The following is a 25828-nucleotide window of genomic DNA, read 5'->3' on the forward strand; positions in this document are numbered from 1 at the left end:
CATCTCTGAGCAGTGGGAGACACCAGTATGTCCCAGCCACTCCGAGATATTATTCTGTCCCAGAAGCCGGATCAAGTGTTGGGCTTTTGCAATATTGAATTTACTCCCAGCTCCCCCTATGCCCATGGCTGCGTCCCTAAGGGCTTCCCCAGCACTGACCATCGCACCAGGAACAAAGTCCTATTCCCCAGCTTGGTGCTGGCAAGGACATAATCAGTGCCGGCAGCCTCAGCCTGTGCCCACCCACCTCCTGGGGAGGCTGCCCGTGTGTAGGGACAGTGCAAGGATTAGCAACGACTTCCAAACAAGACATTGAGGCCACTGGCCTGCAGCTTGGGTCCTGAGGGGTCTACACGTCACAGCTATAAGGGGGCACGCTTGCCAATCCCAGGCTACATTCCACTCCTGGCTTTCCGTGTCTCCCATTCTCATAGCGGAGCCAGACTGCTCGTTCTGTGCTAGTAAGCATGCTTTGGCATCTTATTTAGACTTTCTGTGCCTCGGTTTCCCCATCTGTAAAGTTGAGATAATAGAAGCACTAAGATCATAGTGTTCTGAGGATGCAGGTGAGTTGACACAGTAAAGAGCTGTAACCCTATTGTACTGGTAAGTGCTCCATAAATACTGACTATTGATAGTGTAATTATTGAGGAGGGGTCCTACTCTTCCTGGGACTATGGATACTCAGCCCTCCCCACTGTGAACACAGAAGGGAAAGGATTGGGAGGGGGGGCCTAGAGGGCTGTATGTGAGATGATGAGTATATTTATTTATCCATTCTACTGTTGACAGGCATTTGGACTGCTTCCCGTTTGGGGGCAGTTACAAATAGTGCTGCTCGGAACATTCTTGGAGAGAACCTTTGGCGGACCAGACACCTTGCATTTCTGTTGAGTGCGTAGGAAGAACCGGCAGTGCAGGGTCTCTGGGTATGTATGTGTTCATAAATACTGAATTTCCCAAAGTGGTTGTATATACGTACTGAATTTTGAACCATGAGATGGTATTTCCTATTGAAATAAATAAAGAAAATTAAGATGTACTACTATAAACGCCACCAAGTTGCACAGACATTGCTTGAGGTTGAGTGTATTAATTTCCAGTTGCTGTTATAACAAATTACCACAAACAGACAGCCGGTTAGCTCTGTTGGTTAGAGTGTGGTGCTCTTAACAATGTGGCCGATTTGATCCCCACGTGGGCCACTGTGAGCTGCGCCCTCCACAACTAGATTGAAACAACTACTTGACTTGGAGCTGATGGGTCCTGGAAAAATACACTTAAACAAAAAATGTTAAAAAACAAAAACAAAAACAAAACTCCCAAAAAACAAATTACTAGAAACTTAGTGGCTTAAAGCAACACAGTTTTATTATTTTATAGTCCTGTAGGTCAGAAATTTAAATAAGTCTTACAGGGCTAACATCCTTGTTGAGCCTCTAGGGAAGAAACTGGTCCTGGCCTTTTCCAGCTTCCAGAGGCTGCCTGCATTCCTTGGCTCCCAGCCGCAGCATTCTGACTTCTGCTTCTGTTGTCACATATTCTCTGACACTGAGCCTTCTGCTTCCCTCTTATAAGGACCCAGGTGATTACATTGGACCCTTCCAGATAATCCAGGATAATCTCTTCATCTCAAAATCCTTAATTTAATCACATCTGTGAGGTTCCTGTTGCCACAGTAAGATAACATATTCACAGGTCCTGGGACTAGGATTTGGAAATCTTTTGGGGGGGGGGCATTGTTCTATCTCCCACATTGAGGTACACTACAGAGAGACCCATGAAAGCCTCTGGGTCACAAATCTGGACCAGGACTGGCTGCGGTGGCTGTGAGTGGGTTATCGGGTTCTGAACACAGAAGCCACAGTGGGATCTTTTATCTCCAGCTCAGCCAGGCTCCCCATACCCCGCTGGCTCCTGAAGAAGTCTTCCTCTATCGGTTACTGAGATTTCATCTCTTATTATTATTCAGGTAATGACTTTTAGCTCTTCTCGTGTGCCGGGTGAAGTCTAAGAGCTTTGTGAGGATTAACTCATTTCACACTAACAATAACAGCACCACCACCACCACCAACCACACCACAAGGTATGTACTATTGTTATTTCCCCTGTACCAGTGAGGACACTGAGGCACAGAGAAGTTAAGGGACATTCTCAAGGTCACACAGCTAGGAAATGGCAGAGCTGGGATTCAAGCCTTTGCCTTAACAGGGCTACACTCTTCTGAGGCCGGCGTCATTGCACAGCACTCACACCTCAGGCCCGTGCTGTTTGTTTCCAGAGCACACAACCGTCCTCCTCCAGTGACATTTCTGAGTGGGCATTGCCATCTTCAGCTGGTTTTCCCAGAGGACTTGGTCAGAGACCTGAGGGAGGGGAGAGAGCCACCTTGTGGCGGAGAGGGAACCTGAGACCCTGGGCCCAGATCTCCACGTGTACACTCTACCCGGCCAGTCTCGCATTCTGGTATTTCGTGTCTTGAAAATACTCACACAGTAGTCATTTATTCTATTTTATTTAAAGTTATGAAAAGCTTAACTTTTTAATTGGGGTATAACTTAGAGCGCAAAACTGACGTGTGCAGCTTGATGCATTTATATATGTATACATCCATGTAACCGCCACCTATGTCAGGATATAGAATATTCTAGTCATTCCAGAAGGTTTCCTTGTGCCCCCTTCTAGTCAGTACCGCCAAGGTTAACCACTTTCCGATTTCTTTCACTATGAGTTAGATTTGCCCATTTCTGATATTTATATAAAAGGAATCATATAATTATGTACTATTTGTCTCTGGCTTCTTTCACTCAGTGTTATGCCATGAGATTCAACCATGTTGTTGCATGTAGCGGTATTGTTTTTCTCGTTTTGAAATGGCTATGAAGCATTTCATTTTATGAATACACTGATTTATTCACCCAAGTCTGCTGTTGTCGGGTATTTGGGATGTTTCCAGTTTTCAGGTCTTATGACTAGAGCTGCCGATGGCATTCTTTTACATGGACATAAGCAGTTCATTATTCTGGGGAGTACACCCGGATGTGGAATTGCTAGGTCATAGGGCACACTTCTGTTTCGTCTTAGTAGGTAGGTACTGCCAAACATTTTTTTCAGAGTGCATACTGATATTTTTGATTCCATGACATAATTATTTCTGTATTGTAAAAAGAGTGAGAAATCTGAGTCATTTGTCTGGAGACACGCCCAGATATCAAACACTGTATTGAAAGCTTCTCTTAAATAAAGTTTGCTCATTTCTGGCTATATTCTTCCCTTGTTTGTAGAGCTGCCAAGGTAACTTGTTTCTTTTAGTTTGCATTTTCTGGGTTCCTAGCGTGGGAAATTGAACATATTTTCCAATCTCCTAACACACTAGATCATTTATGGATAATGCCATTGTCTGAAGGCCCGAGTCCAGTGGGGGCACCACCCCAGATGCACCCTTCACAGAATTCTGTTCCTCGGGCCATCATTTATATAGACCACTGGAGACTGCTGTACTTCGTAGGTCCCTGCCTCTCTTTCCCTTGAGATAATAATAATAATAATAAAAGAATCTAGACCTTCCTTCCTACTTATCCTATCTGGACCTAGAACCTAAATTTGGGCGCTGGAGGAATAAATAATGCAGTGGCCAAGGAGACCATAAGGAAGATGATAGTGACTGAAGTCACTTCCGATTAACTGTCTACTGAGCACCCATTCTGTCCTAGGCACTGTTCTAGTCACTGGGGCTACAGCAGGGAACAGAACAGACAGAAATCCCTACTCTTGTGGAGCTTATTTTCTGAAGAGGGAGACAAGAAATACTATAAACAAGTAGGATACATGAGGGTGACAAGCACAAAGGAAAGAAAAAAGGTGGGGAAGAGGGAGTGCCTGGGTTGGGGAGGATGGTTGCTCTTTTAAGGAGGGTAGTCAGAGAAGGGGACATTTGTGTAAAGACCTGAAGGAGGTGGCACCATGGCCCAGAGGGAACAGCAAGTGCAAAGGTCCTGAGGTGGGAGCGGGCCTGGTGCATTGGTGGAACAGGAAGGAGGCCAGTGTGGCTGGAGTAGCGTGACCCAAGGGATGTGTCTTAGGAGATGAGGTCAGAGAAAGGAGGGGATGATACAAAGAGTATAGCACCTTGTAGGCCACTGTAAGAAGTTTGACTCTGAGTGAGATGGAGAGCCATTGCAGGGTTCTGAGAAGAAGGTTTAGACTTACTTTTATTTATTTATTTTTTTAAAAGATTTTATTGGGGAAGGGGAACAGGACTTTATTGGGAAACAGTGTGTACTTCCAGGACTTTTTTCCAAGTCAAGTTGTCCTTTCAGTCTTAGTTGTGGAGGGCGCAGCTCAGCTCCAGGTCCAGTTGTCGTTGCTAGATACAGGGGGCGCAGCCCACCCTCCCTTGCAGGACTCAAGGAGTCGAACTGGCAACCTTGTGGTTGAGAGCCCACTGGCCCATGTGGGAATCGAACTGGCGGCCTTCGGAGTTAGGAGCATGGAGCTCCAACCACTTGAGCCACCGGGCCGGCCCCTAGACTTATTTTTAAAAAGTATCACCCTGGCAGTTGTGTTGAAAATAGAATGGGATTGAAGGAGGGCCAAGGTTGAAGCATAGAGATATTTGGCTTTTGCAATAATCAAGATGGGAAATGGAGGAGTTGGACCAGGGAAGTAGCAGGGGAGGTAATGAGAAACGGTCAGATTCAGAGGAAGTTTGAAGGTAGGATATACCAATGGATTGGAGACAGGATAGGAAAGGAAGAGATGAAGATCCAGTATGATTCCATTGTTGTGGTCTGAGGAGCACACTTGAAAAAACCCTTTGATTATGAACAATTTTGAACATATACATAAGTAGACAAAAACAGTGTAGGAAACCAACGAACCCCAACAACGACCACGTCATGGTCAATTTCATGTCTTCTATACCCCCACCCACTCTCCTTCCCATATTTTATTGAAGCAAATCTCAGACTTTATTTCATCTAATATGTAAATCCTTTATCATATTTTTTTCAAAAAGATAAGCCCCCCTTTTAATAAACATACCGCAAAAACTGTTATTATACCTGTTAACGGCTGGCTCCCACAAAGACCACCAGAATCTCTGCAGACAAAGGGGAAAATGTAATAAGGCTGTTTGAGATGGGTTTTTCAAAGCAAGAAACAGGCTAAGATTGGGCAAGGATTATGACACAATAATTTAGGATTAGTGAACATGACAAAATAGGGGTCTTGAAACAAGTCTTGATATGCAAACTGTCGTCTGTTAAGTGAGCTTTTTGCCCGGGTGAGCAGTCTGTTATCCTGGTAGGAGAGCTGTTTGCCCAGATAAATCGGTTTGCAGGAATTTCCTGGAGCAAATAATGAGTTCTTTATTGGTTTTACACATGTAGCCGTCTAAGCAAGACTTTTTTGGAACAAATCCTTAAGTCATGTTGAAATACATGGTCTCAGTTTTTATATCTAATAGAATTTAAAATGGTTAAATAGCCAATCAATTAACAGATTTCCTTACCTGTCTCATAACAATAAAATATCTAATATGGTTAAATAGCTACTCAAGTAATAGGTTTCCTTACCTGTCTCATACAAATATTTTTCCTGGATTGTCAAGTCAGGATCCACGTGAGGTCCACACATTGCACTTGATTTTGTGTGTTTAAGTCTCTTAAATGATAGATTCCCTCTTTTTTCTCTAAAAATGATTTTTTACAAAGCCACAGTCTGGATTTTGCTGACTGTATCCCCATGGTGTCATTTAACATGCTCCTTTACCCCATGAGTTCCCTTTAACTTGGTAGTTGGAACTCCTGATCTAAGCACCTCAGCTTACACTTCCAGCAGAGAGTGGGAAGATGGCAGACTAGAAAGCACCAGAATCTGTCTCCCACCTACAGAGCAATTGCACTGGCAGAATCTGTCTGATGTGATTATATTGGAACTCTGGAGTCTATTGGAGGCGTGCAACTTCCAGGGGGAGGACTTGGACACTAAATTGCTGTTAATTTTGGTCCGTTGCAGCTCTTAGCACAGCCATATTGCCGCTGCCCATCTCTCACCGCCAGTCACGTGGCAGGCAGCTGTGTGCATGTATGTTGCATGCAGCTTGTGGGAATCAAGGCGGGCAATAAGGACCCTGTCCCCCAAATGCCAGGAGTCTGTGTTCTGACTGCTGCGTGGGACCACAGAGGTACAAACACAGACACGTTATTGTTGCTTCTCCCCACGTTGTTGCGAGCCCCTCCCCCTCCAGCGGAAGTGACTCCAGAGGATTTAAAGGGCTGCCGCCTTTTCTTTCCCCTTCATTTTTGCTTCTTCCCCTATTGGGAGCCAGATATTAAAGACAAGAACATTAAAAAAAAGCTATTATATATATGCGGAAAATTAGTAAGTGACCGCACATGACCAAGGAAAAGGCTCAGGAAAAACGATAAGACTTGAAGTTTATACTTCAGGTTGGTCCTCAGCAAAGATAGTACACAACAATTAAAAAAAAGGGGAGGGGGGCAGCCTGTTAGCTCAGTTGGTTAGAGTGCGGGGCTCTTAACAACAAGGTTGTGTAGGCTGCAGGGGGGCTGAAGGGGGTCCCTCCTCACCCCACAACTAGATTGAAAAGGCAGCAGGACTTGGAGCTGAGCTGCGCCCTCCACAGCTAGGTTGGAGGACAATGACTTGACTTGGAGCTGATGGGTCCTGGAGAAAACACACTGTTACCCAATAAAAAATTTAAGAAAAAAAAAAAAAAAGCAAACCCTGGGGAAGGGGGAGAATCTGATGTTGAAAACCCTAAAGATTCCACCAAAAAATCTTTTAGAACTATTAAGTGAATTCAGCAAAGTAGCAGGATATAAAGTCAAAGATCAGTTGCATTTCTATACATGAACGATCTGAAAAGGAAATTTTAAAAAAACCCTATTTACAATAGCATTGAAAGACTAAAATATTTAGGAAAGACTTGTACCATGAAAACTATAAAACACTGCTGAAAAGAAGAATGCTCCTGGCATTCCTTGGCTTGTAGCTACATCCCTCCAATCTCCGCTTCCATCTTCACGTGGCTTTTCTCTGAGTGTTTCTGTGTGTCCTCTCCTTTCCTTATAAGAACACCAGTCATTGGATTTAGGGCCCAGCCTAATCTAGCCAATGACCTTATCCTAACTGATTATGTATTCAAAGACCATATTTCCAAATAAGATCATCTTTTGAGGTTCAGTGTGGACATGAATTTAGGGGGGGGACACTATACACACCACGACAGCTACCTTGAGCAACTGTTGCAAATATTGGACTCATGTATGAATCCTTCCAGAACCCCAATTTGGACTATTGAAAAAAAGAAAGTGCTTTTCACTGCAGGGAAATGAGATTTCATTATGCAACATCCTTTGGTGTTCTTTCACCTGAGAGGAAAATGTCTTTTTTCTCTTACCTACGTGCTTCTGCCATGCACACCCCTCCCACTCTACACAGCTTGACCAAGTGTTCATCTCGGACTTTGATCATGGTCCAGCTCACAAGGCTTTATGGTGTTTGTCTCAAGGACATAGGGCAAGGCCTGTGGAGAAGCATTCCTCTGAGGCCTGATTGGTGTTAGACCCAAGAGTGGATGTTTATGGTTAGGAAGTATACTTGTTAACCTAACAATAAAAGGCCATGATGAGAGGCACCAAGTGTTTATTTGAGATCCAGAAGAACAGCTATTCAGGAAGCACTGGTTCACGTAGAAACCCAAATAGTGGTCCAAAAGGAACAAAGAAAGGCAGGGTTTGTAAAGGCTCAGGCTGCGTGTGTTGTCCTCAATCCAACCCGCTTTATGTAAATGGAAGATTCTAGCTAAATTAGGGAGGATTGGTTGAGTCCAACATGCAAGCAAAGGATGCTGGTTGGCAAGATGGGTTGGCTTCTGTCGTGCGGGGAGGCCTGCAGGGTCTCTGGTCCCGCTCCCCACATAACGCAGGATATGGTGAGGCCAAAAAGGAACACCCACGGAGCCATAGGTAGGGGAGTCATACCACTATATTCTCTCTGGCGGCACTATACTCTCACTGGAGGCTGGATCCACACTGTCCACAAACCGCCATCCACGCTTGCCAGCCCAGCCGCCATCTTCTTGCTAGCCCCCATTCTTTCTCTCTTCTCCTCTCCTCTGTTGGCGTAGCCACAGCAGTTATATTAGTGGCCAATGGCTCACTGGTTACAGCTGACGGCCAACTAGCCACAGCTGATGGCCATGCAATCACAGTTGATGGCCATTTACTACCTGAGCCAGCACCTGTCTATGTGAGGCCGAGAGCCTGGAAACTACTTTCTGGGGCTCTGCCCCCACACTCCACCCCTACAGGCTCTCGCCTCACAATCTACGCGACAAGCGTCTTCCGCAAGGGGCCCTGTGCGAGGAGCCTGGAGGTGAATGCAATATCCTGGACACAACTAGGCTCTCTGAGCACAGCCAGGGTTTCTCAGGGCACCACCGGTGCTTCTGGGCACGGCCAGACTTCCTGGACTTCTTAGGGTACCACCTGTCTTCCCAGACACAGCCAGGGTTTCTCAGGGCACCACCAGTACTTCTGGGCACGGCCAGACTTCCTGGACTTCTTAGGGTACCACTAGTTTCCCCGGGCACAGCTAGGATTTTTAGGGCACCACCAGTGCTTCTGGGCACAGCCAGACTTCCTGGACTCAGCCAGGGCTCTCAGGGCACTGCCACAATCTCTGGGCCTCTCAGGGTACCCTGCTGGACCAACAGCGACTCACAATCAAGGTGCTTACATATTCTCAATGGCGGCCAGTCAAGAGACAAAAGCAAATATCCCCCAGTTCCACTAACAACAGTTCCCAAACAAACAGTCAAGCAGTCCACCAAATTAGGGATGGAAGGCAACTCCCCACAGTCCACAGTCATTCACCAGGGCTGTCCTGGGGGTGAGGGATGACCTTGACCTCACCCTCATCTCCCACGGAGGACTCAGCAAGCGTTACCTCCTGGGACTATAAGTCCTGCATCCGGGCTGCCTGAGCAGGAACTTCCCCAGCCCACAGGGCTGCAACGACCTTCGCTTTCTCCGGCCTGTGCTGGTTGGGGAACCGTCCACATCTTTCCACCTCTCCACGGGGCTCCATCTCTGCAGCAGCTGCATGGCTTTTCCTGTGCTGGTGGGAGAACCGTCCACATCCTCCCACCCCTCCACGGGGGTCCAGCTCTCCGGCAGCTGCTCCTCCTGGTCTTCCTGAGACTGGGTGTTCATACACACAAACTGCTCCACCATCCTTCGGAGAGCTTTGGCCGGCACCATACCCTGCTCGCTGCGCCATTTGTCATGCGGGAGACTGTCGTGCGGGGAGGCCTGCAGGGTCTCTGGTCCCGCTCCCCACATAACGCAGGATATGGTGAGGCCAAAAAGGAACACCCACGGAGCCATAGGTAGGGGAGTCATACCACTATATTCTCTCTGGCGGCACTATACTCTCACTGGAGGCTGGATCCACACTGTCCACAAACCGCCATCCACGCTTGCCAGCCCAGCCGCCATCTTCTTGCTAGCCCCCATTCTTTCTCTCTTCTCCTCTCCTCTGCTGGCGTAGCCACAGCAGTTATATTAGTGACCAATGGCTCACTGGTTACAGCTGACGGCCAACTAGCCACAGCTGATGGCCATGCAATCACAGTTGATGGCCATTTACTACCTGAGCCAGGCACCTGTCTATGTGAGGCCGAGAGCCTGGAAACTACTTTCTGGGGCTCTGCCCCCACAGCTTCTTTCAAAGTAAAGAAAGCAGATGGTCTGGCTGCCATGATAGGAAAGAAAGTAAGGTCCAGGCATGGCTGAGAGGTTCAAAAGTTTGTGGATAAATAGGCGGAGTGAAACATGTGTAAGACAAACTTCTTCATGGCCGCTGGGCTCATTTTTGTTCTCTTGACATAAATGACATAAATGATCGCCTCAGCAACCTCTGTTCACATACTGTACCATTGTTGAGTGGCAAGTCGTGAGTGATAGACACCCTCATGGGATCTTAATTAACTGTGTGTGTGAGATGTGTGGGACGCTAACATGGGCCCTCCTGCCTAAGTCTTGCCCAAGAAAATTGAGTGCTATTCTAAATTAAAGAAGCTAAAGAGACATAACCAGATGTTAGGTCTCTAGGTCCATGGTCCATGGACCTAGCTTGCCTTTTAGTAAAAAAAAAAAAAAAAAAAAAAAAGCTTCAAAAGATATTGGTGGAACAATTGGGGATACTTGAATACAAATAGATATTCAATGATATTATGGAACTATTATTAACTTTTTGTTATTTTAATTTGATGATTATGATAATTTTGCCTTCTCTTGTCGTTTTATTTTTTGCAATGCTTATTGAAAATGGTTTTTGTTACCAAGAGTGGAAAACTAATTGTCAAGTGTCAACCTAAAAAATAAAACATTCACTTATTTTACCAGCAAAATGGGTTTATTCAGGAATGGCAGAGGATTGCAACTTGGGACAAGCAAGCTATAGCAAAAACCATAAGCAAGTCCAGCAAGCAAAAGAAAGGAAAGCTACTTTATAGTGAAAAAGGTGGACAGTGGGAGGGGTTGTTTTAAATGAAAGTCCAGTGGAGGAAAGCGAGAGTGCAGGCTGGTGATGGTTTCTCATTGGCTGAGTTGCTGGGCAAGGAAGAAAGTCTTCCTTCCTCCTGCTGGAGCTGTAAAATAGTATCAACTTGTGTTTCTTCCTGTTCAGGTCAGTAATTGCCAATTGTTCCTGTTGGGGTTTATAATTGGACTGGAGCAGCAGTGCATGAGGCCCCCCCCCCACTCCATTTTAAATGCGGGTTCTTTTTAGTAATTTTCACACAAATACCAACCATATTGTTCCTACAATAATGAAAGTGAGACACTCATTTTAATGAAACATGTATAGTGACTTGGATTTCCAGAGACTTAATTTTCTTATATATGATAATGGTATTGCAGCTGTATAGAAGATTGCCCTTATTCTTGGAAGATGCATGTTGAAATGCTCAGGGGCGAAAAGTCATGATGTCTGACACTTAGTTTCAAAAGGTTCAACAACAACTGAGGGGGGTGGGTAGGGAGAGAAAGGAAGCAAATATGGCAAAAAATGAAAATTGTTGGGTTTGAGCACAGACTATGTGGGGGGGTGTTGTTCTGGTCATTAAATTTTTCTATGTGTATAAAAAAATTTTAATACAAATTTTGGAGATGGAGAATAGAAAGGAGAAATGCCATTAAAATGTAAAGGGATGGATACATGCCATTTACGTTTGTCCAAACCCTAGAATGCACAACACCAAGAGTGAACCCCGATGTGAACTATGGACTCTGGGTGATGATGGTGTTAATGTAGGTTCATCAGTTGGAACAAATGTTCCGTCCCGGAGCAGGATGTTGTTCCTGGGGGAGGTTGTGCATATGTGGGGGCAGGGGGCGTCTGGGAAATCTCCGTCCCTTCCCTCAGTTTTGCTGTGAGCCTAACACTTCTCTAAGAAAAATAAAGTCTGTTAAAAAAAAATTTAGGGGAAAAAACAGCAAACGGTTTAGAACCCTTGAGGACTTGATGGACTCTCAGAGGGTGAGCAGAGTTTTGACTGGACTGACCAATCACCATTTCTGAGATGAGCACGTGTGAAAACCATACACCCTCTGATTGTATGTAATGGTGACTGACACACCCCAGGCCTCGGGGTGGGGGTTGGAGTGAGAACAACCCTTCACTCATTGTTTAGTAATAGGAAAGGAAAACCTTAAGAACTTAAAGTTGTCATCTATGAGAATGGTCCCCTATGGTGTTTATTGTCTCCCCAGCACCCCAAAATAAAGCACTCATTCATTTGTTTATTAGGCATAAATTTCCCTACTACTGAGTATACATAGCGATGCCCACATAGCAAGCAACCAGCATGCTTTGCTTTTCAGGAGCCCATAGCCAACTAGCAAAACACTAGACAGGTAAATATATTAAAGATATACTTCATATAGATTAAAAATAGAAGTTAGAAGGAAAAAGATGTCGTGATGATAAAATCACTCCCCTCTGAACAGAACATTGTATTAAAGTTAAAATAACATTAACATAGTGTTAAAAGTTAAAAACTCAACTAACAAAACATATTCTTGATATTTTATCTTCCTTTTAAATGTTTATGTATCACGCTTCTGTCTTCTGTCCTAGTGAATGATGCCAAATTTCCTAAAGGTGGTGCCTCTGTTTTAGGAGCTTGATTTTCCATTGATTTTGCTTTAATAATGACATCTCTTGTGTTTCACCATTAATTACGATGTTGGTCATTGATTTGGAAAAGATGTTTCTTGGCAAGTTAAAGAACTATTTTGTTTCTGTTTTGAGGATCGTTGTTAATAAAGGGGAATGATTTAAAATGTATCAATATACTTTAATAACCATTGAGATGACTGTGTATGCCATATACGTTTTTTTGTTTTTTCGCTCAGCAGTATTTATTGAGTGGCTTCTGTGTGCCAGGTACTGATACACCCATGTCTGATTTTCATCCCCACCTTTTATTAGCTCCTCCATCCTGGGCAATTTACTTAACTTTTTCTGAGCTCTTGCTATCTTATGTATAAAATGATGATATTGTTAGCGCTTCCACTAGGAATGTGGTGAGACTCTATGAGGTCAAGTTCTTACCACATGTTGGGCACTGTGTTAATATTACAGCTCACTCTCTCCCCCGTTCCCTTCCTGTTGACCACCCACCTCTCCTCTTTCCGCTTTCCTCCATCTCCCTGCCTTGCTCACTGTCACCCTCCTTCCCCTTCCATCTCCTCTCCCTCCTTCCCAAGGTCCTCCCCATCACCGCCTCTTTTTCTCCCATTCCTCTGAACTACCCCCTTCCCTTTTCACTTCTTTTGTTTTATGAAGCTGCTACCTTCCTCAAATAGAAATAACTAAGAGGTGCATCCCTGGGAGGATTAAGTGTGGTGGTGTTGAGTAGAAAGGAGGAATGGTGGTGCAAAGAAGAGATAATGATCAGCTGGACCAGACAGGACATCCACCGAAAGTATCAGTGATGTGATTGACTCAAGTTACGCAAGCAACAAAGACATCTCATTGCTTTTCTTTTTTTTATTGGGGAATATCCGGGAACAGTGTGACTTTCCAGGACCCATCAGCTCCGTGTTAAGTTGTTGTTTTCAATCTAGTTGTGGAGGGCGCAGCTCACTGGCCCATGTGGGAATCGAACCGGTGACCTTGGTGTTATGAGCACTGCGCTCTAACCACTGAGCCAACCGGCTGCCCCAACATTTCATTTCTTGTGATAGGATGGGATAATAATTAACAAACAAACAAACAAACAAACAAGGCTTTTCCTTGAAGATAGGAATGCGTCAGGATCGTGTGTATTTGCCAAGGGAAACTGGCAAAAAGGAAACAGGTTAATACTATAGAATTAGGTTTCCAGTTTTGCATATTTTGTCTTTATCACTTTCTCTTATAGGAGTGGATTTTTACTCCTATAATAAGAGTAATGTGGAAAGCCCACAATAAACACAGTAAACTTTGATAATTCAGTTTTTAAACTTCCATCAGCCCATAATATTTGGATGTCACACTAGAAATTTTTTACTATATTCCCCTCCTAAAAAAAATCAAATAGAATATTCAGAAATTGGTTGTGTTTTTACAAACCAAAAAAAAAAAATCAAATAAGTAGAAACTCCATTAAGCCAAAATTCTCACTGAATCTTTACCTAGCATCGTTGAGTGTTAAAAATAACCTCTTATATTTTGTGAAAGCCTGGAATCACTGAGAAATGTATGTCAGGTCTGAGAGATAGAAATGGATATGTATAGAGATAGAGATGGAGGCCGGGGGGAGGAGAGAGGGAAAGGAGAGAGAAGGCAGTTTTTTTCCTTTTTCCTTTTTCAGTGTAGGGTATGGGAGCAGACATGGTGAGAATCTTAGCAGACTCCCAATACCAGGAGGAGGGTGGAGGTCTGCAGGCTGCAAAGAAATGGACTATTGATCCCACTCCTTCAGTAGTCCTGGTAGGATTTGGAGGGAAATAGCCATGTTGTTCTAAACACCTCCTGTTCACCCCATTGGTGAAGGAGGGATACCCCACCTTATGCAATGACCAACACAGCACCCAACACTGCACAGATGACATTGATTGACCGCAGTATCTAATCACATATATTCACAGGGGGAGGAGGACATTGCACCCCACGCAGGTCCACCCAGGGGTTACACTTAGGAGCAGAGCAAGTAAGCAGGGGATGCAGGAGGCAGGCTTGAAGTAACAAGAGGAGGAGGTGTCCCTTGGTTCTCTTAGTTCGATGGAAAATCTAATGATGAGAATTCATGAGGTTGATGCAGGGGGTACATATGTGTATAGATTAGTCCCTGGAGAGAGTCTTGGACTTTCTGATTCGTATCAAGAACATTCAATCCCTGGAAGAGAAAAACTGTGTTCATCTCTTCTGCTGATTGAATAATGATCCAGGTCATGGGAGCCAGTGTAAGCATCCAAGACACTTCCCCTTACTCCTGTTTTTAAAAAGAGCTTTATTGAAGTATCATTTGAGTACCATAAGTTTCACCTGTTTGATGTACACAAAACATTGCAGAACGAAATCGAAGAAGACTGAAATCAATGGGAAGACATCCTGTGTTCATATGGAGAGACATAATATTGTTAAGATGGCAGCACTCCCCAAACTGATGTTATTATTTCTGCCCTTTCCTCTCTTCTCCTTCCGGTACTCCTATTATGTGTATGTTGCCCTATCTGATGGTATCGCACAGGTCTTTGAGGTTCTGTTTATTTTTCTCATTCTTTTTCCTCAGATTGGATAATTGTTCATCTATCATCAAGTTTGCTGTGTTTTTTTTTTGCTAGTTCATCTGCTTTTGAGCCCCTCTAGTACATTTTTGATTTTCATTAATATACTTTTTTTTTTTTTTTTTTTTAAAGGAGGGCGCAGCTCACAGTGGCCCATGTGGAGATTGAACCTGCTGGTACCACGCTCTAACCAGCTGAGCTAACCGGCCACACTCATTATTATACTTTTAAACTCTAGAATTTCCAACTGGTGTTTTGTCAAAAAAAATAATTTTTTAATTCTTTTTCACCTATTTCCCCACACCTCCCCTCTGGCAATCATCAGTTTGTTCTATTTTTGTTTTGTTTTCTTGTGTGTGTTTTGTTTTGTTTTTTTTTACATTCCACATATAAGTGAAATGATATGGTATTTGTATTTTTTCTGTCTGACTTATTTCACTTAGCATAATATCTTCTAGGTCCATCCATGTTGTTGCAAGTGGTGAGATTTCATTCTTTTTTATGGTTGAGTAATATTCCATTGTATATATGTACCACATCTTTATCCTTTTGTCTGTTGATGTGCACATAGGTTGTTTCCATATCTTGACTATTGTAAATAATGCTGCAATAAACATAGGAGTTCATATATCTTTTTGAATTAGTGTTTTCATTTTCTTCAGATAAATACCCAAAAGTGGAATCCCTGGGTCACGTGGTAGTTCTGTTTTTAATTTTTTGAGGAATCTCCATACTGTTTTCCATAGTGGCTGCACCAATTTACAATTGTTTGTTGACCTAAAAATAATTTCCAACTCTCTATTTGATGGATCAGTATTATGATACTTTTTAAAAATTCTGTAACATGGCTTTTTTAAAGTTCTTTGAACATATTCATAATATAAGCTTTGGAGTCTTTGTCTGGTAAGTCCACCATCAGCACCCCTCAGAGACAGTTTCTGTTAATTGCTTTTTTCCTGTTTAGAGTACCTTTCTGTTTCTTTACATATCTCGTAAGTTTCTGTCAAAAATTGGACATTTTAGATACTAGATTGTCACAACTCTGGATTTTGACTCCCTCCCCAACCCAGGGTCATTTATGTTGCTGTTGGCTTATCTAGTCACTTGCCTCAACTAATTCTGTGGAGTCTGCTTACCCTGCAGAGACTGCTGGTATCCCTGCTTAGTTGTTCTTTTTAAGTTCTTGTGTGTTTGTTTTTAAACCTGGCTTCTCAGGAGTCACTGTGTTTCAGCAGCGCTTAGTGGTGAGCCAATGATTGGTCAGAGGTTGTGTTTACATATCTTGAATCTGTATATCTTCTTCCACATGCTGGTGGAGTTTTTTATGAATTGGGGGATGGATTTAAAGTCTGGATATAATTATGCATAATTAATTATGCACCAGGTTTTACTTTCTGTGTACACAAGGCCTTGCACTCAGCCAGGAACACATAGATAGTGAGGGTCCTCTCTCTCCTCTCACGCTGTCACACAGCCCTGCACATGAGCACAGACTGTTAGATCCCCAGCGATACGTGGGAGTTTATCGAGTCCTATTGGGGTCGTCTTGTTCCTTAGATCTCCCTGTTGAAACGTGACCTATCTGCTGCTCTGTTTCTGTCCCAACCAGCATCAAACCTGGCCATGATGTGGATCTCTCTTAAAGCTGGGCATGTGTTTTTAGATGCCCAGCTCCAAATCCACTCATCTCCCTCCAGGTGAGGCTGCCAGTCCTCAGGAGTGGTCCCTCCTCCTGGAGCCTCTGCTCCAGGAAATGGGTCATGGGAGATGGGAGCAGCCTCAGGCCAAAATGCCACAGACTTGTATTTTTCTTACCAAGTTTCAGTCCTTTTTTTTATTTTTTTAAAGTAGTTTTGAATTTAACTTATGCCAATGTTTGATTTCTAGAGTCATGAAATGGTTATTTTTGTGAGTTTTGTCATCATTGCTTTTTGGAGAGAAGACTTATCAAGCTCCTCACTCACCTGTTCTGGAAATCCGCACACTCTTTTTATTTTTAACGTAAGTTTCCTGTCTTGACTCATAACAAAACTATGTGATCGAAATTATTGGCATTTTCATTTTATAGATGACAAAACAGGGCCAGAGCAGTTAAAATCTTTCCCCGAGGTCCTCCTAGCTAGAAAGCGACGGAAGCAGGCCTGGATTCTAAAGGTTCTTGAAACGCAGAGCCACACTCCTCACCAGGGCACAGGGAGAGATTCCCAGTCAAGCCAGGAGACAGGGCACCATGTGGGTCTCTGTTAAATCTGCTGTAAAAGTGAGAAAGCACCTTTAGTAACGGCCTCCCAGTTTTTTAAAGCAGCTTTGTAGCGATACAATTCACATCTCCTACAATTCATTGATTTAAAGTATATTCAGGGGTCTTTGGTGGGGTCACAACTGTGCAATCATCATCACAGTCAATCTGAGAACAGCTTCGTTACCTCAGAAAGAAACGCAGTGCTTATCATTAGTTATTCCAGTTCCCACCTTCCCAGCCCTTGGCAAGCACTAATCTACTTTGTCTTTATAGATTGGCTTATTTTGGACATTTTCTATAAATGGAATCATACCACGTGTGTTTGGTGCCTGGTATAACGTCCACTTAGCATAACGTCCACTTAGCATAACGTCCTCAAGGTTTAGTTATGTTGTGGTATGTAGGATTACTCCATTCTTTTAAATTGCTGAATAACATTCCATTGTATGGATATACCACCTTTAATTTCCCCATTAGGTGAGGAAGAGAGAAAAAAGAAGAAAAAAAAAATATATATATATATTATATATATATATGTATATATATTATATATATATATATATATATATATATATATATATATATATAGAGAGAGAGAGAGAGAGAGAGAGAGAGAGCGCTGCATGTCTGCCTCTGGTTCCTGGCACAAAGCTCCTAAAACCCTTGTAATTTCCTAAGTGATATGATAGCAGTAGAAGCATCTTTTGTTCTAATATTTGGTTTTTGACTCTGGTTCCTGGCACAGGACTCCTAAATCCCTTGGAATTTCCTGGGTGGTGGGAGTATCTTTTGTTCTAATAGGTGACTCTTGGTGGGCCCCTGGATGGGGGCCAGTTACCAGAAAGACCAAGCCATGATTAGAGGCTTGGAATTTTCAGCCCCACGCCCCATTCTCCAGGGAGGGGAGAGGGACTGGAAATGGAATTAATGATCGATCATGCCTGCATGAGGGAACCTCCAAAAAATCCCCAAAAGTAGAGGTTTGGAGAGCTTCCGGGTTGGTGAACACATGTCAGTGCTGGGAGAGTGACGCTGCTTCCCACATACCTTGACTTCTGCATATCTGCCTTCTAGATGTTTATCTGTATCCTTTACCATATCCTTTTATGATAAACTGGTAAATCTAAGTAAAGTATTTTCCTGAGTCCTTTGAGTTGCTCCAGCAAATAAATTGAACCCAGGAAAGGGTCATGGGAAACTCCAATTTATAGCTGATGTGAGGTCAGAAGCACAGGTGACTGGACTTGCTATTGGCTTTTTTTTTTTTTTTTAAGCCCTGTCCATTGTTTATGTGCGTTTATGTGCATTTAGGTTAACATGCTTTTTTTTTTTTTTTTTTTAATTGGGGAAGGGGAACAGGACTTTATTGGGGAACAGTGTGTACTTCCAGGCCAGTGCAGCTCAGCTCCAGGTCCAGTTGCCGTTTTCTAGTTGCAGGGGGCGCAGCCAGCCCACCATCCTTTGCGGGAGTCAAATTGGCAACCTTGTGGTTGAGATTTGTGGTTGAGAGGACGCATTCCAACCAACTGAGCCATCTGGGAGCTCAGCGGCACCAGCTGCCGTGTTCAATCTTAGGTGCAGGGGGCGGAGCCCACCATCCCTTTCAGGACTCAAGGAGTTGAACTGGCAACCTTGTGGTTGAGAGCCCACTGGCCCATGTGGGAATTGAACCGGCAGCCTTCGGAGTTGGGAGCGTGGAGCTCTAACTGCCTGAGCCACTGGGCCGGCTCCTGCTATTGGCTTTTGAATCTGGGGATTAGCAGTCTCCAAGGACTGAGCCCATAGCTTGTGGGATCTAACACTATCTCCAGGTAGAGAGTGTCAGAATTGAGTTAAATTATAGGACACCCAGCTGGTATCAGAATTGCTTGGCGTGGGAAAAACCCCCACACATCTGATTTCAAAAGTGTTGTGAAAGTGGTAGTCATGTGAGAATAAAGGAGGAACACAGGAGGAAGACCGTTTTTCCTGCTAACCTGGATCTGTACCTATAAGTGGAATTTCTGGGTTACATGGTAAGTCTATGTTTATCTTTTTCTTTTTTTTCCCTTCTTCCGCCTCCCGTGCCCCCCACCCCAACTCCAGTTCAAGCCGTTGTTTCTCAGCCTAGTTGTGAAGGACACAGCTCCCTGGTCATGCTGGTGTTATGAGCATTGCACTACCCCCGGCTGAGGCAGTCTGTCACCAGTTGTCGGTCAGCCGCTCACAGCCGCTCTCACTGGCCACCAGCCGCTCCTGGCAGCTCATGCCAACCTGCAGCTGCTCACGGCAGCCTGGCAGCCCAGCTGCAGGGAGAGCTGTTGTTCACAATCTTAGCTGTAGAGGGCGCTGCTCACTGGCCCATGTGGGAGTAAAACGGGCGACTGCAGCTTTAGGAGCACGGCGCTCCAACCGCCTGAGCCACTGGGCCAGCTGAAGCTGTTCTTTTAAAAAGAAAAAAAGGTCTGTTCCCTCTTACCCTCTCAACCTTTTGCTTTGCTCCATACAGCTTCTATATCATTTGAGACTTTTAAAATAAGATAGATTTTATGTATTCTTAATAATTAAGCAAATACATAAATAAGCATGAAAATCTTAAAAAAAAATCCACTCCCAATAGTCTCAGGAGTAGCTCCCTCCTAAGTTCCCTCTGGCCACTGAAAAGACGTTAGGTAGGCAGCAGAGAAGGGAAGGAATGATGCAAAGTGGGCAAGGGACAGACAGGACATAGGGAAATGGAGCCCATGATAATTGGAGAACTTGGAGTCTCGTTTTTCTCGTTCTCATTCTGCCATACCTCCCAGGGAAATACTAGAATCCCAAACAACCAACTTTGGCCTTACTGTATTGGACCGGGAGTGTTCTGGAGGAGGTCAATGTTAGTCTCGTGTTCAGCTAGCCTATCAGAGTGAATGGAAAACCAGACTTTAGATCAAAATATCAAAGTTCTGGTCTTGGCTCTGCCCATAGCTATAAATGTGTGACACTCTCTAAAGCTTTCCAGATCTGTGATTCACTTTCTGCAAAACGTGTGAGTTGGAGAAGATGAATTTTAAAGGCCCTTTCAGCATTAAAATTCCACTTGTAGTCTTGGAGCATACACAAATCACAGCAGAAACTTTATTATAAATGTCAAACACATCCACAGAAACACTGTTCTTCAGATCTCCACCTGCTCATCCGCTAGTTCATGTTCAGCAGTCAAAGGATCCCCGTCAAAAGGGGTGTCCTGTGACCTGGGACAGACAAGCCTCTTCAGGAGAAAAGGACAAGCAATGGCAGCAACAGCAGCAGCAGCAGCAGGAATTCAAACCTCCCAACTGAAATGGGAAGCAAGGTGGCCCCATTTTCGATTTTTCGGGGTTGAATGAGAGACTGGTATGGACATATTTCATTCACCCACATGGGTCCTATTGTGAGGAGCCCAGACATCAGCCTGCAACCAGTTATGGATGTACAGCCTTTGACCTCCAAAGCTGAGTTGATGTCTCCTATGGAACAAAAAAGGATGGGGAGACACATAGATGTCTTAGGACATCAGAGAAAAATCCAGTCCCCCTTTATTCCTGGGCCCCAAGAGTGTCAGGACCTCTTGGGATCCACTCAGATGTCTGGTTTTCCAGCCCCTGAAACCTTCGATGTTCGGTTTACCTCCAATGATCCGAAGTCTTCCTTGATAACATCGACCTGTACCTTTGGGACAGGGAAGAGCAGGCGCACTCAGACAGGTCCCCAAAGCCACACAGGTTGGACAATGGAGGGTTGTTGACACATTGGAAGCTGGAGGGGAAAAGAGAGGGACAATTATGGATATGTCCTGCCTTTGGAGTTGTCCCTTCTTTCTGCCTTCCCAAGTCCTTCCTGCTGGCGCCACTCTAATCAAGGCCTATTGCTGCAACCTCCCCACCCTTTTCCAACTGATTTTTCTGTGTTGTCAGAACCCCATCCAATCTGACTTCCAAACTCCATGCGTAAGTGTGGAGATACAGAGATAAAAAGGACCCAGTTCTATCTAGGATCATTGTCTAGAAGGACAAAGACGACAGTAATTAACTACAACACAACTCAGTTGGCACTGTGTCCTAGGTGTAATAGCAAAGGATTAGAGGAGGACCTAATTACGCGAAAGAATTTAAAGATTTTCACAGAGCGGGAACCTGAGTTGAGATGGAGGATAAATAGAGGTTAGCTACGTGGAAATGGGGGTTGAGTGGGGGTAGGAATGGAAACAGCAAGGACAAAGGCCTGGACGTGTGAACCAGCTTGGTGAATATGGAGAATTGTGAGAAACTGCAGTGTTGATATTCAGCTGGTAGGCACAAGTACGGCTGGACTGATTTTTATAAGCAGTGTCCATTCTGATTGGCCAGTATCCTCTCCATTGTTAAATATTTTGAGTACTAGCCCCAGCTAGAACCCAATAAATGACAGAGGGAAGAGGAGGAAATGAGCTGAGAAGATAGTCAGGGCCAGATTATTTATAAGCTTTGAAGCCAAATGGGAGACTTGGGCTGTGGTCATGCAGCAACTGTTGGATTGATTATGGCATCACCCTGCTCAGAGACCTCCACTGACATCTTATTGTTTAATAAACACAAAACCCAATTTACACCCTAGCCTTCGTTGATGTCCCTTTGCTCTGAGCAGTGTTTAGATCCCAGGTTAACAATTTAGAAAAAGGAAGACAAACTGACTCTGGGTGGTGAACACACAGTGGGATTTATAGGTGATGTAATACAGAATTGAAATCTATGTAATTTTACTAACAATTGTCACCCCAATAAATTAAAAAAAAAGAAAGAAAGAAAGAACAGAAAAAAAAAAGAAAAAGGAAGACAAGCAAAAGGTCTGAGGTCCTTTTGTGTATGGCCCACTTGGGCCTAAGCCAAGTAAAACCACAAAGAAGGAAGACCTACATTCTCTTCAGGGGTTTAACAAGTTTCTCTTCGCAGCCATCTCCCCCTCCCAAGGTACCTGGGGTCACATCTGGTCTCCATAACTCAGTTAAGTTCTTCTGGTTGTTGCACAGGGAATCCTCACAGTAGTTACTGTAAGAGACTGTGATTATGCCGGGGGGTGGAGAGTGCTGGGCAAACGTTACTGCCTGTGTTCCTTCGGAAATGCAGCCCTTAGTGGCCAAAACTGCTGTCCTGGCCCCTATTATGAGACAAGAAGGAAGGAAAGTGGACGGTGGGCCTAATGTTTGGCCTGGGGAAGGGGGAACAGCAATGACACGGACTCACTCACCCTTCCTCCCACCTGTCCCAATTTCCCCTTTCTCATTTTACCTGATTTAATTATCAGCATGGATTCCTGGCAGAGTGACCCATTGTCACAAGTCTCAACTTTCTCTGTGGTCCAGTTAAATGTACTTCTTGGATCCTCTTCTATACTCATGGAGATACCCTTGTGACAATACAAATCTTGTGCCACTGGGGAGAAAATGAGATAAAGCATTTGCCCTTCTGTGTGGGGCCCAAATCACACCTTTTCTAGAAATCACCTTGTGACCCAGCTGTTCCTTCCCTCCCCCATACATACATGCCAAGGAGGAGGCTCCGAGGAGAAAGAGGAACAGCAAAGTTTGGATGTGATGGGTTCCCATGGCTTCTTTTAGAGAGGCTGGGAATAGCTGATCAGGATCTGCAATTTGATGGAGAAGAGGGAACTTTGCAACCACATGGATGAGATTCAATCTAGGTCCTGGCAAGTCCCAACTTCAGGGCAGAGCTTATGGTACATAACACTATGACTTCTAAAGTCAGTCTGTCCCTATCTAGCTTGTGGGTTTGAGCAAGTTAACAAGTTTAATGTGCCTCAGTTTCCATAACTGTAATTCTCAAACCCGGCTACCTATTCCCTTAAGATAAGAAGTTCAACAACTCAATACCCTCCAACCTCAGGATCCAGGAGTCGGGCCCAAAGACGCCTTCTTCCTCACACTCAGGAGTCCAGGCTCAAACCTACAGGCTCTCAAGGCCCAGGTATCCCAGTCCCCAGCCCTCAGGCCCATCAGAACCCAGGATTCTGAGATCCCAGCCCTGTTCTACCTAACGATCCAGGAGTATGGGTTCAGTCACCTTTTCCTGTAGGACACGTCATTCTGGGCCCAGCCCCTCCTCCCTCAGACCCAGGAGCCCAGGCCCCCAGCCCCTCCTCCCTCAGACCCAGGCCTCCAGCTTTCTCTTTCCTCAGCACTCAGGAATCTGGGTCCCCAGCCCCCGTGGACTCTTTAAGGGACCAAATTCCTCTTGGCTTCCAGGTAATCTCACAAGAATCTCACCAGGTTCTGAAAGTGCTCCCTGGAACGCCCGTCCTGCTCAGCCTGGCCCTCTTGAAGTCTTCGTGAGGTACGGAAGGCGGGCTAACCCCCCCCCTCCACAAGGTCATTCGAAGCCCCATTGGTCAGTGCGAAAGCATCAGATGAGCTTATTGGATGAGCCTGGAAGAACGCTACTCCTCATTGGCCCTGGAGACACCAATTCCCGGCAGTCTTAGAAGGTGCGCATGCGCAAAATGGTGAGCAGAGGGCAAGGCCGTTAGGAAGGGAGGGAAGGTAGCTGGTTTTTGCAGCGCCCCACGTGCATTGCAGGGTGGGCAGCGCATCGCCGAATGACCTCGTCTACCCTCTTCTCTCTTTGGGCTACGGAGTGTGCTTCTCCAGCCACACTAGGAGGTCACCCTTGGCCCTCACCCACTGAACTTGTTTCCCTGCCCAAAGGACCTCTCATGTTTGCAACCTGGCCTCTGCCCCACCCAGTGGCCATAGCCAACTTGACCTCCTCACTTTTCACTTGCAGTGGCTCCTGCTCAGCCCAGGAGTCATCCTGTGATGACGTCATCCTCTCATCGCATCCTGGCACCAGCCCTGTCCGTGGTCTTTTGGAAGGCTGAGCAGAGGAATGTCAGTGTCAGTGTTATTTCCAGCACTCCTAAATGTGTGCATGAGCAGTAACTGGTGGCAAAGGTTGCCATCTTGTCTCACCTGTGTGTCCGTGTCAGTACCACGAGCAAGACGTGTCATTCAGATTTCTTGTTCATGCAGAAAATTCTATTTTACATATATGTAAACCTTCCAGTGGCAACATGAAGTAAAGATGCCCTTTGTGTGCTTTCTGATGTGGTACTGTGTCTGTGAGTTCTGTGGTATAAATGAACATTTATTTTTAATAGAGAAAATGCCTGCATAAAAGCCTGCCAATGGGGCGCCTCACCAGGGAATGCTTCTTCTCTTCCAGACTTACAAGAGTGAGTTTCCAGCAGAGTCCAGAGGAGCACAGGGCTTGGTCTGGCCTGAGCAGGCCGCACACTGAGCGTTACAGGACCTCACCAGCCTGCATTGGCGGGAGTCCCGGAGCACGCGCGTGAATAGCTTCTGTGCTGGTTATCCTCTTATTGCCCCTCAGCCCCATCCAGATCCACTCTTCATCACCCTGCTGGACCTTGCAAGCGTTTTGCACTGTCCTCCTGGCACGATGCTGGGCGTTGCCAGTAGAGAGTGCTGCAGGAGGCAGCGCTTCTCTTCCAGCCCCAGGGGGGAGGTGGCTCCCTATGTCTCCCATTCCCTTATTCTTTAGAGTTCTCTCTGCCCTTTACTAACCAATCCCCACATTGATGCTAATCTCCTGCTACCAGATAATGATTCTTTGTATTAAACTTTCCCTATTAAAATTAGTGTGTGGCTTCTGACTCCTGCCTGGACCCTGACTGAAAGACTGTAAGGGTGTGAGACCAGAGGACCTGGCTTGATGGGGCTGAATCCTTCCACATGGGAATTAGGACTTAAGGTGTTAGCTCAGGCATCTGGGCCTATCATTACTACTCTGCCAGGATAGTTAGTTAATGTCTGGATTCAATGCTAGAGCTTCTTTGGCGTGTTGGAGAGAAATAGAGTCCCAAGTTTGGGGACATGGGAAAGCTGGAATGAGTCTGTCAATGTACAGCCTCTTCAGTCATCTCCTTACCGTATTCCCAGGAAGGGGACACCAAGAGCTCTGTGGTGGCTCACCTCTGAGGCAGAAGATGCTTGTGGGAACTGCTGGGAAAAGAGGGTCCTGGAGTGGCCAAGCGGTGACACTGGGTATGCAGAGGCAAAGTGGCCCCAAGCACTGCAATAGCCACAGAACTAAAAGGTCACCAGAGTGTTTTGACACGTAGGGATCTGTGGTGAAGCTAAATGACCAAGAGGTCCCTAAAAGTGAGTTCCCTGGGAAACCTACTAAGGAGCTGCTTGATACTGATGGAAATTTTCAGGCTCTGATGGGAAGCATTAGGACTTGGGTCGCCATGACAAGAATAGATGACTTTACCCAGTTCCCAGACTAAGCCAGCTCATAGACCTGGAGCACCATGAATGAGGGGGGAGGCTGCGTCCATTTGAGAAGGACCCTGCAGCGTAACCACAGGTGTAGACAGTGAATCTTCCCCAAAACCAGAGAGAGCAGGGGCCATTGATCTGCAGGAGTTGGGCGCCGCTTTAAAGGGAAATAAACACACAGAGCTTGTGGGGTTAGTTGGCTGGTGCCTCTGGATGGGGGCTGATCCCACCATGAACCAGGTCAGGGCTTAGATGGACTTTTGGGCAGGTCCCTTTCCCAGTGGGCTCCATGGGCCCACAGAATCATCGTCTTGGTGTTTAAGTCATCACAGAATGTGTAATCCCGTGTCTCCCCGAAAATAAGACCTAGCCAGACAGTCAGCTCTAATGCGTCTTTTGGAGCAAAAATTAATATAAGACCCGGTCTTATTTTACTATAAGCCGAGGTCTGTATAATAATATAATATAATATAATACCGGGTC

At 45.0% G+C, this 25828-nt stretch overlaps 1 protein-coding gene and 1 long non-coding RNA gene across 3 annotated transcripts; one reads left to right on the forward strand and one right to left on the reverse strand.

Moving 5' to 3' along the window:
• The first annotated feature begins 455 nt into the window (after nucleotides 1-455).
• Nucleotides 456-24702, forward strand: LOC141567439 (uncharacterized). 2 transcript variants are annotated; one of them, XR_012490029.1, is made up of 7 exons: nucleotides 456-566; nucleotides 793-929; nucleotides 1973-2086; nucleotides 22895-23012; nucleotides 23291-23529; nucleotides 23829-23938; nucleotides 24267-24702. It is a non-coding gene; the product is annotated as an uncharacterized LOC141567439 (long non-coding RNA). The 2 variants fall into 2 exon arrangements; XR_012490030.1 differs by lacking the exons at nucleotides 456-566; nucleotides 793-929; nucleotides 1973-2086 and adding an exon at nucleotides 18470-19064.
• TEX101 (testis expressed 101) lies at nucleotides 20167-22738 on the reverse strand. Its single transcript, XM_019756603.2, has 5 exons — nucleotides 22570-22738; nucleotides 22317-22460; nucleotides 22003-22185; nucleotides 20680-20808; nucleotides 20167-20519 (listed from the first exon to the last, which is right to left on the reverse strand). The coding sequence occupies exons 1-5, from the start codon at nucleotides 22631-22633 to the stop codon at nucleotides 20284-20286; spliced, it is 756 nt and encodes a 251-aa protein (XP_019612162.2). The 5' UTR covers nucleotides 22634-22738; the 3' UTR covers nucleotides 20167-20283.
• Nucleotides 24703-25828: the final 1126 nt, after the last annotated feature.

The sequence above is a fragment of the Rhinolophus sinicus genome, linkage group LG11 (assembly GCF_036562045.2).
Source record: "Rhinolophus sinicus isolate RSC01 linkage group LG11, ASM3656204v1, whole genome shotgun sequence".
In the NCBI taxonomy this organism is placed as follows: Eukaryota; Metazoa; Chordata; class Mammalia; order Chiroptera; family Rhinolophidae; genus Rhinolophus; species Rhinolophus sinicus.

Excerpts from the sequence above, each read along its gene's own strand:
- TEX101 (XM_019756603.2), bottom strand. The coding sequence starts at position 22,633 with ATGGGAACCCATCACATCCAAACTTTGCTGTTCCTCTTTCTCCTCGGA. Across the intron at positions 22,186-22,316 it reads CATGCTGATAATTAAATCAG|GGGCCAGGACAGCAGTTTTG; the intron begins GTAAAATGAGAA and ends GTCTCATAATAG. Across the intron at positions 20,520-20,679 it reads AAGACTTCGGATCATTGGAG|GAGACATCAACTCAGCTTTG; the intron begins GTAAACCGAACA and ends TTTGTTCCATAG.